Source organism: Balearica regulorum, chromosome 18 (assembly GCF_011004875.1).
Source record: "Balearica regulorum gibbericeps isolate bBalReg1 chromosome 18, bBalReg1.pri, whole genome shotgun sequence".
In the NCBI taxonomy this organism is placed as follows: domain Eukaryota; kingdom Metazoa; phylum Chordata; class Aves; order Gruiformes; family Gruidae; genus Balearica; species Balearica regulorum.
In genome coordinates this window covers 3,715,547-3,730,709 of record NC_046201.1, presented here as the reverse complement: position 1 = coordinate 3,730,709, position 15,163 = coordinate 3,715,547, and the positions used below count along the sequence as shown (strand labels likewise).

Here is a 15,163-nt window from a genome sequence, read left to right as displayed (position 1 = left end):
AAATTGCCTTATTTTAGAAGTGTCCCAGATTCGCAGCACCATCAAGCCAGGATTCATCTCGCCCCACGGGAAGGCACGACCGCAGACACATTTAGCGAGGGAAGTACTTGGCATCTCACTCACCACTTTGGGTTTGAAAGGTGGCTGAATCTCTCTGTTTTCCAGTTTTTCCCAGTCAATTCTCCTGAAGAAAGCATGCTCCCTGATGTCTCGTTCACCTTCAAGGCCACAGCCAAGGCGTTTTGCGGGATGTTTAGTCATCAGCTATTAGGAAGAAAACACCAAATGATTAAATTTAACGCTGGACTGAAAGTGAGACAGATGTTCCCCAGATTGCGATGCTCTCGCTTCTCTCTTGAAGATGCAAGTTGCTAATAAAATTGTTTTGAACAGCTAAAATTCACTTTTGAAAATTAGTTTTCTTGTTCGATTACTGGAGACAGCACGTTTGCAGCAAAATTAAGGGTTGCCCTTGAGAACTTTTTCCCCTTCGGCAGAGGTTGCCGCTGGGGGTGCGGGTGGGCAGGCGGTGCCCCGGGCACGCTGCCATCGTATTAGTTCACAACTCACTCCTGAATTTCACCTTTGGACTTTCAGTTCAGTCTTATAAATCTCCAGAACAGCTTCTGCCCTACCTCAACAATCAATTAAACTTAATAAATTCCAATATACTAAAGCTGTGTGAAGCACAACTCCCGCCTCCTTTCATTTTTCTGGGCTTGTTCGAGACATCTCATTACAGAGCCTACAATTTCTTGGCACCTAGGTGAACATATCTAATCTGTGTTTCCTCCCTTGCATCCTTAATGACATCTTGGTCAATACTATACCCAGTTGCATAGATTAAGCAGACTTGGGGGGAAAAAAACCCCAAGCCCACCAGCATTGCATGCTTGGAAACAGTAATATGCTTCCTAATTAGCAAGCTCCTCAAAATCTTTTCAATTGATATGTACATTAGGAATTGAGCAATGCAGCCTTCAACTCTCAGTTCCAGTATTGTGGGGACTTTTTCAAGCTCTTCTACAAATTACGTACGATTAATATACTGCTAGGAGTGATACTTCAACACATTTTTTTAAAACCTCAGCTGTACCGCTTTAGTCTCCCTCCAAATGTTGAGTTGATCACATTCCAATTTTGAACCTAAAATAAAAGCGACTCTAAGCAGCCTTTGGGAAGTCGGCTGTGCACTGGGCTAGGAGTCACATCCTGCTTCAAGCTTAACAGCAGCTTCCCCATTTTTTTTTTTACCTTTGCTAAACCCCTTGCTTTAACAGTAGATGATAAAAGAAAACGTGAATAATGATTCTCGCAGTTTTCATTCTGTTCCGAAGTTACCGTATTTACCGAACCCAACAAACTCGGAATCAGCGGAACAGATGTCAAGCAGACAATTCAAAGAGCACAGCGGGCACACGTTCGTCTTGCCCGATGGTGCGCAGTCCCGGGATCGCTGAGCTACTGCAGCCTACAAGGTTCAGAATCTTTCTCATACTGACTTCTTAGCTCAGGTATAATGCTTACCGAAATCTGGGATGAATTTGTTAGTTTAATACAGACGATGAATGTGTTAGTATCACAGAGACTTGACCTTTAAACCTAGCGGTGCGATGCGATTTTAGCTTTCTGACCTCCCTTTGCATAAGCATCTAGCAGAACAGCGGCAAGCAGGAGAGCTGAAAACATGGTAATTAGATCAAGTTCAAACTGTGCTGTTTGAATATATAATTTTCACGACAAGGCATCAATCTGCATGTACTTTACAAAAATATATCATGTTTTGTTTTTGTTGGTCAGCATATCTACACTGGGATAGGATCCAAAATTAGAGTGGTCTTTCCTTCTACCTTGTTGTTTTAAACAGCTTTTCTTTTTCTTGATGATTTTTCCTTAAGGGATTAATATCCAGCTCATGTACAATACTACATAAATGGTTGCAAAGGAAAGGAGGAAAGTAAATACCAAATTAACTGACACTAAGTGCAGTCATATTTTATCAGTGTGAGAAAGACATCAAATAACGCTTTATAGACCGTGTTTTGGAAAAGCCACAGACTGACAGTACTCTAGGAAATCACATGGAGTCAAGGGAAAGTCAAATGAATTCTTTTTTCCTGAGCTAATCCCCTGGAGTCAAATCTATCCTTGTCCTCAAGAAAAAATTAAATTAACTTAGAATCTACAAGAAATTTTAGGCCACACAGGTTACCACTCGGTCAGGATTCCCCCAGAGTTTCCTCGCATTTACGCTAAAGATTTTCACGTAAGCTCATCTTTACCTACGTTTAAAAATTATTCTTATTAACTCATTTTATCCGCTGCTCTCATTAGGCATACCGGGCTGAGAACTCGCTGGGGTATCTGGTCTCCATCCAAGCTGAGAAATCTGCTCACCCTGCAAAACTGGGGTTGTGCTGCCGAGGGCTGAGAGGCAAGGCGGGTGGAGACAGTTCACACCATCGTCCTGTTTATAAATTCTGCTTTGCATTTGGCAGCTCCTGATCCTGACATTTGTTCTTACCATAAAACAAGCAGACGTAGCGGGAAGAGCTGAATACTTATCAGTGACACCGAGCGATGAGCACTTCGTGACAACGTAGCTCAGCACAGCCTGGCAGAAGTTGCACGGAAAAATACCACAGTGCCATATCAAAGCCAGGCAAATTTAGTGATTCACAAGGATTGCCAAAAAGGAACTTAATGACAAACAAGCATCTATCTCACCCCCTTGCAGATGGAGACAGCTTCTTTGGACAGCGATTTTGGATAGGAAACATTATGCTCCATTATGGACTGGAAAAGTTCATCTTCATCTTCTCCATCAAATGGAGGCTGTTGAAAACAAATCACAGGTAAGTTACTTATTGGCTTCGGGGCTTTTTTAAAAATTATCCACTTGTTAAGAGATGGCATGACAATACTATGGTCGCACTGGGTCAGGTCAAAGGTGCATCCAGCCCAGCAACCTGTCTCCAGTCAATCACAGATGCCCAAAGAGATCAGTGTACAGCAGTGGTCCTTGCGCAGGAGCACACACCACACTCCCAGGCATCTGCAGCTTGGGATCTTCTGACCCAGAAGTTAAGTGTTTACCAGGCCCAGGTAGAAATCGAGGAGAAAAGTTCATTTCTGCACCCTGGCATGGCAGCCAGGTTAATGAAACGTGTGCGGGATTATCTTCATGATCATCTTTAATCAGCTTTTAAAGCTACTGTGCACCAGCCAGCCAAAATACTGCAAAGGGTGAAGCTTGCAGATTGTAACTTTCAATTACCTTCTGTTAAGGTATATCCATTCCTCACTTAATTCCAGTTGAAATCCAGTTTGTTTTATAAGACGTGGCTGTAGAGTCTGCTTCTGTGAAGGGGAGGCTGTATCACAAGCAAGGGCTGCACTGCGTTTTTAAATATAAATGAGGAAAGTGCCTGTGGGTGAGTGCCCCAGATACAGGCACTATGCGAGGCTCACCTAATGGTAAATCTCATTTTCTCAAAAGCATTCAGATGCCTAATATTTGCACTGCAGACTGTAAACGTTAACAACTGAAATTGCTACACTTTAAAAACTTTTAAAATGTCGACTGGAATTTAGTAGAGAAACTATTAAAGGCATTTGTTAAAAACGTATGTTTTAAGCTTAGGAAATACATGCCTTTAGCTAACGCTCATCGAAAGCCAATTGCACAAATCTTTTTCAACTCAGGCCTAACAGAATTCCTTAGAGTTGGTAGTTATCTGCCGTTTCCTGCAGTACAGTGTTGCTTTTCTACTTGAGTGACTCAGAGAGCAGCATCTCATTAACTGTGCAGAATAAGGGGTCTGTAACCGAGCATATTTCAAGTGGCGAGACCCATACTTTACCCCTAGGACATACAACACAAAAACTGTATTCTTGTGACTTAACTGCAATGCAGAGCATATACACGCTCTTATTATGTCTCCTTGTGGTTCCAATCTACTAAATGATATTTCTTCCATTTGACATGCGTTTTCCTGCTCAAGTGTCTCCCATTCAATTTTGAAGCTGGCTATTTATAACATTATTACAGTACAAAGAAGCCGTATTCAAAGGCAGCGCTTGATTATGTAGGTGCAATATAAAGAGCTTAAAGCCTAAATACATTCTCAGTGGAGTCAGTCAAGAGCACAAAGAGATAATACCAGTACGAAAGGCCCCAAGCGGGTCCCCCAAGGGTCGAAACCTTTTAGGGAGCCTTGAAACAGAGCAGCATTGGAGAGGCAGGAGGAGGTCACAGCGAGCACGGGAGGGTAACTCTTACCTGGCCAGCTAACATCTCATAGAGTAGCACTCCATACGCCCACCAATCCACAGACTTCCCATACGGCTGGTAAGCAATAATCTGTATAAACACAAAAACCCCCAAAGAACTAGTCAGTCTTGTGACATATTAAATAGTGACGTACAGAGATGAACATGTTTCCTTGAGAAAGCCCAGGAAGCCAATCCTGTCATCCTCACTCCAGCTAATCATTGGTTTCAGTGGGAGTTGGATCGTTTTGCAAATGTTAGTCTAAACCCACCCGTGTCTTTTGGTACCCCGATATCTTGGGAAACGCGGCTCTTAGGAAACCTTGGGATGTGCATTTGAAGGCAGAGGAAGTACAGCAGCACAAGGTAGGAGACAAGGCAAAAAATGTTATTCATTCATTTGTGTCAAAGCTTGAAATCATAAGACTCACTTAACTTACAGATTATCAATAATTAAGCCTTTCTTTTCAATATTTATATTTTTGTCCTGCCGTAAAAGGAATCAAAATTTAAGAAAAGAGCAAAACCCTGAAAAGCTCGGTTACATTTTCCCAAGTTGCATGATTGAGTTACTCTTAGTACGAAGCCAGACACCAGCTACACCAAGAAGAAAGGGGTTTCTGCTGTTCAGCCTAATGGAAATGTCAAGTATTTTGCATCCGCTGGGTTCACATCTGACTCACGTAGAAGCACAAATTGAGTTCTGACACAACAAAAGGCCGCAAGTGCCAACAGCACACAGGTCCCCTTGTGCGTCATTTTCTTTAATCAAGGCCTCTGCGGAGATCAGTGTTAATTTATTTAAGAGATGCATTTGGGTGTGCTATAGAGGAGTTTTGAGGTGCAGACATTCTCTCAGATCTCCTTCTAAATAACTGTGAAGGGATATTGTGAATCGTGGAGGGATGCTGGACATCCTGGCCACTGCTCCTCCACGCTGGGGAAGGCAGTATCAGAATCGCCAACGCTCCACCAGGCCAAGCAGAGAACTGAGGCAGTCATTACTCCGGATGGGCTTGCACTGGTTTTCCTGCTTGCAGGCACTTTTATTCTTTGTGAAACAAATTGCTACGACAAGTACACATCACACGTCCTAGATTTTTTAGAAATGAAAGAGAAGTTGAACCGGCAAAGTTTTGTAGTTTCTCAGGAAAATAGTGAGTCACCAGTTCAATAAAGCAGGACTGCGTGGCTACTAAGTAAAATTATAGTCTCTATGTGAATATATGTTGTTCACTGGGATAACAGCAGCACATGAATTAAAAATTACTGCAATGTTTCTAAGGAAAGGATTTCAAAATCAATTGCACTTTGAAATCTATTACACAACCAGAGGTAATAACAAGATTCTCAGCTGGAAGGTCCTACATAAAGGCAATCTTTATTAGTTGTCTTTTAGCAGTAATATGGGCTTTAAAATATATATTTGGGACGTTCATTTCATAGTATAGTAGTTGACATATTTGGTTACTTTCCCTTTAATTTCTATCACCAGTAAGTTCCCAGAGGTCTGCTGGAATCAATGTTGCTTCTTGAAAGACCAAACACATCCAAAATTTTATCCAGAAAAAATACTGGCCTTTACACACAGAACGATAAAACATTTCATCCTCAACCCTTCTCTGACAATCTTTCCTTGCCTTATGGAAAAGAGTATTGTATGAGGGGGGAAAAAAAAAAAAAAAAAAAGGGATATTTTTCAAAAGGTCATTAATTTATAAGGGCAGAACATTTTGTACAGTAAGTGTGCTTCCTGTAAGTGGCTTTGGTAGGAACAGTTTATTTCAATTAGCAAATGAGAAAAAGATGGATCCATGGCACTGAGAAAGAAAATGCTGCTACACTGCCATGGTCCTCAACCCGGCAGTCAGGTCTGTCCTGGCAGAGACCACAGTCTACTACTCTTCCTACCGTGAAAGAGTTTGATGTGATTATTGAGGAAAGGAAATCTTTTAAATATGGCAATGCAACATCATAAAATGAAAGATGTAACAAAGCACAAACTCAATGATGCTGTTTGTTTATCCAGCAAGAGGTGAGTCAAGACTGGGTTGTTCTCTAAATAGCATTCTCATCAGCAAATGTAATCTGCCCCAATTAAATCTGCCTTTCCGAGAGAATATCACAGAATCATCAAGAGAGATAATTAGCATGAAAAAAACTCCTACTTTTAACCCAACATATGGTCAGAGTCATTAACATTTTTGTCCTATGTCATTGACTAAAATATTTAGTTGATGCCACACGTCAACACCAGCAGAAGCACCTGACGAACAGACCAGTGCCCTCTCGAGCTGGCACGCGCCTCCCTGGCCTGAACCAGTCGCACGATGAAAGAGCTGGATTTGAGAAATAAATACGGACGTCAAGTTCCACTGGGACTAGAAAGGTCCCGCTGCAGCAAAGTCCCTCTGCGAATGCAATGAAAACACTTTTTTCATTGAACTTATGGCAATGTAGGAAAAGGTGGTACCATCGATGTCTGCTGCTGTACACCGCAAGTTTTTTTCCTTTAATCCTAATTAAATGCACTCAGTTTGAATCACCAGCTTAATCCTGGTAAGATTATGATACAAGTGCAACACAGAAAAGCAATCAGTCACCTTCATTCACCAACCTGCGTGTCGCACGGAAACGAGCGGTTATACTCATAATATTGGGAACTATTCAAAGCATTAATTGGAAAATATAAACGAGAGGAAAGAACGCTCACTTCAAGGAAGGAATTACATGTGGGAGGAAGCAGATGAGTTTTCAATATACAGTCAAACATGCATTGGTACAAAGTCAGCAAGTTCTAAATGTCGCATTTTCAGTAGTTCCCTCCCCCTCATGCAGCAATCACCATGTATTACCTACCAGCTGCTGCGCTCAAAGCCATCACTGGAAGCCTTGCAGCAGCTGCCAAAATAGTCCTAGCTGCATGTACAAATTTTGACATCTTTTCGAATAAGTAGGGGTATATTAACATGACCTCCTGTCTCACCGCAGTGTGCGGAGCAGACCCGCAGAGCACTGAGGGAGTTCAGGTGCCCAGAAGTGAAGTCCTGTACCCTCCTCCAGCTCCCATCTCTGCTTTCCACCGGCCGGGGAGGAGTGGAGAGTTGCTAGGAGCCTTCCCTTCCCCTCCCTTCGCCATCATTAATTTACACGACAGCCTTCTTCATCTCCTTTCACATTTCAAATCTGCCATTTTCCCTACCTATTCCTGTCTTCTAAGAGCTCTGCCTTTTCAGGTGCTGTGGATCTGAGAGCTCAGGAAGAGCTCAGGAGGAACTTCTCTCATCGAGCCAAATTGGCAGAGGAATGTTGATTGCTTTTTTTCTTCTTTTTCCTCCTTTTTGCCTCCAAGGAAGGCACACAGTAAAGAGCAGGACACAGAGATTAATACCAGCAATTTGTAGGAATGTTGAGATCATTGCAGCTTGCAGCTGGTAGCCAGTTGGGATGAAAAGATTATATCCCAGAGGCAAGAGAAAGTCTTTTATGAACGTATCTTATGTCTGCTGGAAAAGTTAGAACTCAGTTATTAAAAGAAATAAATATTACTAGCACAAGAAACAGTCAAATGTACACTTCACAAACCCTTGTAATACCTATTAGCATCCCATAATCCCAGCAAATGCAAGGTCAGAACTTAAGGTTTTGAGGCTATTAGATGGAGGAAAAGGGGAACGGAGTTTCTAATTTAAATTCTTCTGAAATTCAAAGTTAGCGGTGCTGCTGCTGCAGGGGTGCTGATGGTGGGGCTCAGCACTGCACCACAGGCAGCGGGCTGTGCTGGCGGAATCCCTTCCCGCTAATCCTCTTGACATCCAGCTCCTTCTGTCTCTCTTGACTGGTCGAGGAAATACAAAGTATTAATTGATTTCATGGCTGTTTTACTACTCTGACCCCAAATATTGAAGTTCAGCACATCGATAAGTATTCTTTACTAGATAACCACTTTCTGCCTGACACAAGTGGTCAAACCGGGGATTCTGCCAGTTTAACCTCTGCACGTTTCTCAAATTGCAGAGAATAAAAAAATGAATATTAATTCCAGTGTATTAGACACCTAAGTGCTGACTTTCCCAATCATTAGAAAAGGAAAGCATTATTTTACAGTACACCAAAGCGTGCGAGTCCACTCTGCTGAACGCAGCACCGTACTCGCCTACTTTTCTCTCTGGAGATGGTACGTGTGAAGCCAGCTGAGATGTCCCTCTATGGACTACGTCTGTGGGAAGTTCAGGAAGAGGCAGCGTGGGCTCCTTCACACCCCACTCTAGTGACAACGTTATTTCCCAAATACTGATGAAAACAGCTGATTCTCTATGTTTGAGTGCAATGCACTCACAGGACTACTCTACGCTAGATACCTTCAACACTTTATATAGATTTAGCTCATTTATCTCCACCCAACAGGGAACGGTACCGTGCAAATGCATCCTCATTATAATCTATTATAAATTTATAAATTTTAGCCCATGGAAACATGCTGACATGCTCCTGCAAGCAAAATATGAACCTTACTTTGAAGTTTACCACAGACCTAGTTAGCAATTTGCCAGTCACAATAATGTCTTCAGAAATGAAAGAAAATCAGCCAACTTAAAAAAAAAAAAAAATCTGTTTGTAAGATAATAGAAAGATTAATCTCCTCCCAGTTACTGAATGTTTTGGTAAAAGGTTTATTTCTCCATACAAAATTTCCAAAAAAAGTAAAATAAATCAGTCCAACACTGACCCATATTGAGCATTTTGGCACTGACAACACGTTCTTTGGTATTAACTGGCACAAGACTATTGCCACAGAAAGGACACTTTTAAATTTGTAATATTGGCTTCATTTATGTTTTGACAGGAGAAAATGAAATACTGCTCTGGTTGTTCTGGTATCCTTCTGCAAGCAACAGCAATTTGTGAAAAAACAAGCTTTTATAATACATAATATTTCACTCTGAAAAGCAGGAATTAGCAACTGGAAAAAAACAAACTATTTTTCATTCCAATTTCAGAGAGATGACAGAATTCACCTTAGACACTAATTTACTTCTCCATGTATAATCTCCCATATTCCAACAAACGTTCAATTACAGCCAGCAATGTTCCAGCCAGAGCTGCCTCTTGCCCAGCACTCGGTGAAACACTGAGCATCTTGGATCAGGATACAGCCTCTTCCACTGAATTTGCAGCCAAACATATCAAGACTCTTGATAGCTCAGTATGCACAAATACCAGATTTTAATATTCATATATTTGAATGATTTCCAAATCACCACATGTGTTTGTTTTTAATGTTTTATACCTAAACTATTGAAATACAAATCATATCCAGACTAAAAATCTCACATTTACCACAGTGCTTTAAAGTAGAACTTTGTTTCACATGATCAAATTGTCATTTTAGACCCACTGCAGTTAGGTTCATGCTTGAACATGATTCAGTGGCTTGAATGCCACAGGGGTATCACCAAGTCACAGAAAACTCAAGGCAAATGACGGATTTATGATGTCAACTCCATTCAAGCCCTGATCTTACAGCTTTGTTCGGGCTTTCAAGGACTGGAGCTTTTCTGGGATCAAGAGCAGTAACTCAGGGCACCTGCGTACCATTTGTAAGACGTGGCTGGAAAAGACTACGGTAGTTTTGGAGGGAGGTCAGTGAAAAGCTTCGAGACCTCATGAGTCAATGAGTGGTGTGTGATTTTCTGAAAATGCCAAAAAATCCTTTAAATACGTATATTTTAGCAGCTGTGTGAACCTATGGAGAAATACGTTAAAGAAGCCATGTTTGTTCCCAATAACATGTTTACTGACCTCATCAACAACCTCAGCAACACCCATGAAGTCTCTGTGACTTCACAAATTGAAGCACAAAGTTTAGTACAACAACAAAATCACAAGGCGGAGATCCTGCTTTTTTAGTCTTTTGCTAGCATGAACAAAATTCAAAGCACGGATCTCATAAAGAGTTCGGTTTTCAATCAACTAGGTATTTTTTTAAATTGTGAAGTCATCCTGATAACGTCGTATTAATTCACAAAGTTATTCAATATCCCTGCAGAAATGTAAATGGTTCCATCCACAGAGTATCCAGAGTTACAGCTATCGAAACTTGGTGGTATAAAACGTGCGTAGGGACAGCTTTCATTTGAGAGACTAAAAGGTTCTCGAAATGGTAAATATTTACCTCTGGTGCAATGTAGTCTGGAGTGCCACAGAAGGTCCTGGTTGTTACTCCATCTAACATGTGTTCTTTGCACATTCCAAAATCAGCAATTTTAATGTGTCCTTCTGAATCCAACATCACATTATCTAATTTCAGATCTCTATGAAGAATCACAGTAATTTAATGTTAACCTTTAGGTTCAACTAGGGCCAACATAACTACATCCGAGTCTAGGTGAGGAATACGTGTAGCTATTTGGGGGGCGGAGGGGACAGGGGTGCATGTGTGCGGCAATCTACAGTCCGCAGGGAGCCGGGCACCTCGTTGCAGATAAATAAGAATGACCATAAGCCCTGAAAGTGGACAATTAATGAAAAGATAGATGTATACGGCCATGACCACCCTCACACTGAGACTTCCGAATGTGCAAAACAATGAAACATCACAGAGGAACGCAGAAGATAATGTTTTATGTTTTCAAGTTGAGTTGGGCAGAGCACAGATGTCAGAAAAGCTCGGGTAAAGCCGTGGCTTTGGTTTACCACGCACCACCGCAACAAACAGCACGCTACGGTGATTGCTTTTTAGAAAATGTTTTAAAAATGCACCGAAACTTTAAAGAAACTGATCCTTTTGGGATTTTAAAAATAGTTCAGAAATTACTTATGTCAGATTATACTCACCGATAAATAATCCCTCTGTTATGGAGAAAGAATAACCCAACTGAGATCTCAGCTGCATAGAACCTGCATGAAAAAAAACCCAACAGATTTCTTATTGCCTCGTGATTTCCTTCTGACAAATTATTTTGGAAATGCATCATGGTAAAGAATGATAGCATAATAGCATATAAAGTATATAACATATATAGTGTGTATATATTAAAGTATAAAAATACATATTACAGGAAGATGACATAAAAGACACCTTACTTCAATTTGACTTTAACATATATTTTGAGTATTTCATGATAAAATAATGCAGAATTTTTTAAAAAATTGAAGATGTCTCCCTAGACCACAAAAAAATGGTGCAGCTGGAGCACAGCATTTCACTGCGCTGATCTGACGCTGTCTGCAAAGGTCATTATCTCTAATCACATATCAATGCTGAATTCAGGATGCAGCTCAATTTACATTGCAATTCATATGGCATGAAATAATTCACAGAAATAGTATTCCTTTATACAGGCTGTTAATGGATTAATTACATAAAGCTAATTCAAATGATTACTGTATAAAAGATAATTGCTGAATGTAGTTAAAGGATATATAACATTGATGGATGTCTGAATCCTGTGCAAACTGTATGCAAGAGGATTATTTGAAGATGAGATTAATTACTAGGCTAGCATAAGGGAAAGGAAAGCTTAGCTCTGAAACACTTGATCAGAGGTGTTTGTGAACACGCGTGCCCGGAGATGCTCCACAGGCGTAAGCTGTCATCAAGCACCGGAGTTTTCAACGGGTGTTGGCAAGTTACATTAGCTGGGAGTCAAGGATGAACTAACACCATCCAGTTTTTGTTCAGCAAGCGGTTGAAATTTTGTTCTGTATCTCAAATACTTATCTTCAGGAGGCTTCTCGTTTAAACAAGCCTTGATTACTTAAATCAAAATGAGAAATTATTTTAGCTGAATTCTTAAAACAGTTGGTCACACTTGATTTTAAAGTTTCAGTGGTAAATGATTTATGAAACACTAATAAATGATGATGAGATGTTAAAAGCATGACTAAAGTGGTACTGATGGATCTATTCACATTTGAATATGCTACAGATCGTTATCAGTTGCTATCTGATATGCCAGATGTACAATTACCTAAAAAGGGATCCCATATATAAACAACTTCTAATCATTTACTAACTCCTCACAAATAAAACTTCCATAAAAAAGTAGGATCACAGAAATTCTTATAAGCTATACATTGAACTTATCTTGTATAAACTGTAATTTATATTGCAACGCTGAGTCTATTTGTATTGCCTTTCCCTTTAACATTATTTCAGACTGAAATGTTCTACTGGCTTTTTTTTTATATTCGCTTTTAAAAACACCACCAGAATACCAAGTAACATCTTTAATTTCCTGTTGCCTTGTTTAAATTCTTGTCACTTTTAAAATAGGCATTGCATGCCTTTGTTCGTGCTGTACTTTTGAATAAAAAGGCACAGCCGCTTTTGGTCTGTGTGTGCAAACAATGTTTTCAAAATAAACTTCAGCTTTTGGGCCTTAAAAAACACAATCAAAAGAGCTCAGCCTAGACTTCACACCGAACCTGGGAAGATGCTACTAGATAGTGTGATAAAGATACCTAATCCTCGTACACTGCAGCATTAAGACGATGACATGATTTAAATATATAAACATGAACACTCACACTGCTTGTGGCTCCTTAAATTTTCCTACTTGCTGAATGTGATACATGAGATCACCGCCATTCACATACTCCATAACAAAATACAGACGGTCCTAGGATAAAGTATTAAAGATGCACATAAATACATTACAGAAAATATTAGATACGCACTGATCAGCAAGAAAATCACTAATATGTTATTATAAAGCTTTTAAGATTATTAGGACTGGTTGTAGGTTCTGGCAAAGTTGATAGATCAGGAAACGGAAGTGGAATGTTTTGTAAAACCCGCAAGAGTAAATGACTGATGAGATCTATCTAGATTTGCCAATTTTAGTGATGCATTTTTATATATTATTTGTCTACAATGGTTCCCATAATTATTCACATAGACTTCTGGCTGAAAAATCTCTCTCTCTAAAAATAAGTGTAAAAAAAAAATAAAGATGGTTGAAAATTCTTGCTTTGAGGCCATTTCTAATCCTTCCTAATAAGTTTTCCTTTGGAAGATGGGAGGTATTTAAAAATATATATTTTGATTATTAAAAAAAGGCAAGAAGAAAAGTAGTTATAGAGTTTACAAAAGTATCTGGACCCTTTACAAGTGACACTAAATTAATTTCTTGTAGGCACATATTTCAGCTAGAGGAAGACTGCAATAAGGTATTTTGGAGGGACATTTTTCTTGCACAGTGAGGACTTTCAAAGGCCATATCCAGGTATCTCCAATCAAACATGACCATAACATATTTGAGTCCACTTAAGAAGTATTTTCCCACCCAGTGACCTTCAGACAATAAGACTTAAACCAGTAGGTCTGTCCCCCAGTTTTCAGAGGACTAACACTGAGCTCTTCCAACTGACTTCAGCAAGAATACACTGGTTACGCTCTACAAACATCTTTTATTTAGGGTGGGTGATTTTGACCACCTAACGTTAAAATTTCTGGTGGACAAGATTATGGCAAGCTTACTATCTGCAGTTACAATATGATCCAGACAGCATATAAGATGCATTAATAGTCTTCCTCCCAACTATGGAAGACATATTTTTGACTTCCTCTGATTTTCCTTTAGTTATTTGGGACAGAATCATTATCCTGAAGTATTTGTAGAAAAGTTCTGATCCAATATTCTGACGGTAAAGAAACTCATTACTAAGTTCAGTCTTTTTCCTTCAGCATTGATTGACAAAGAAAGTTGCCAGTCGCCCAGTAACTAAGATTTCAGAACATTAACATGTATTTAAAAGCTGTGATTTCCTAAGCTGGGTCCAACAGACGAGCCATGGGCAAAATGTTTAATTGGCCAGATCAGATTTATAAAACTTAGATTTTTGTCTGAATTGTCTTATTGTAAAATCCATGGCAACCGAAGCCTGCAGCTAAAAGCACTAACAAAAAATAATCAATTTTTCCTATGGTCACACAGTTTATGCCTTTTCTTCTCCTTCACATAGAATTTCTCATTTTTGTAGCTACCATTAATCCTCCAGAATGTTTCATAGCACTAAGTACAAACCACTCAACTCTTAAGAAAACATTAAGCAAATTAGGCAAAAGTGTTAATGATTTATCCAGGCCTTTATGTAGCTCCATTGCTCTTGTACATGATAAAAAAAAAAAAAAAAGAAAAGAAATACTGTAAGTACTAATCCCCCCAACTTTTTTCCTCTATTCATCTTAGCCAGAAAACACTAGACATTTGTACTAAAGATTTTAAATTTAAAATGTAGTTGCTCAAAAGAAAGATAAGATTAAACAAAGTGATTTTTCATTTACTGATGACACTAAACTTTTTGGTTACGAATGAAGTTATATAAAGAATTAGAGGGAGATAGAAGTCTATTTCTTACTAGGACCTCTCTTACCTTATTATAACAATCTTCATATTATAAGTAGAGGCAGGAAAATATTTTAGAAAGCAAGAATTACCAAGTGCAATTGTTCCCAGATTCATGTTTTAGTGTGATTATGTCTGCAACTCGGTTGCGTTCAGGCCATTTTCTGCTCCGATATTTGCAGACGTTAGAGATTGAAAATGCCTCTAACACCACAGACAATTATGCTATGAAATGGTGACGGGATGACGTGGCTTGTTTGTGGAATATTACAATGTTATTACTTCAAACTAACTGCCTGTTGTTTGTTCGTTTGCTTTTAGATTAAAAACCATCAACAATGTCAGAGGTAAAAGATATGGAATAGCCAAGTGGAAAAACTTTCATCACTCCATTAAGCGACAACCCAGCCCTGGGGCACTAGTTCAAGGCCACCGTCATAAGATGGCTACAAGGTGAGGCAAGAGCTGCCTTGATTTCTTGTGAATAAAGGTGTCTACCCTGCTTGGAACATTTGGAGCCCATTCACTAGTGTCAGGGT

At 39.6% G+C, this 15,163-nt stretch overlaps 1 protein-coding gene across 1 annotated transcript in view; it reads right to left on the bottom strand.

Annotated features, from left to right (window-relative positions):
• PRKCA (protein kinase C alpha) overlaps positions 1-15,163 on the bottom strand; it is a 153,702-nt gene that overhangs the window by 4,437 nt on the left and 134,102 nt on the right. Inside the window, exons 11-16 of the mRNA XM_075770371.1 lie at positions 12,805-12,896; positions 11,110-11,172; positions 10,448-10,586; positions 4,283-4,363; positions 2,728-2,835; positions 124-264 (exon numbers count right to left, since the gene is read on the bottom strand). Of these exons, the coding sequence (XP_075626486.1) occupies positions 124-264; positions 2,728-2,835; positions 4,283-4,363; positions 10,448-10,586; positions 11,110-11,172; positions 12,805-12,896 (624 nt within the window). The remainder of the gene's footprint in view (positions 1-123; positions 265-2,727; positions 2,836-4,282; positions 4,364-10,447; positions 10,587-11,109; positions 11,173-12,804; positions 12,897-15,163) is intronic.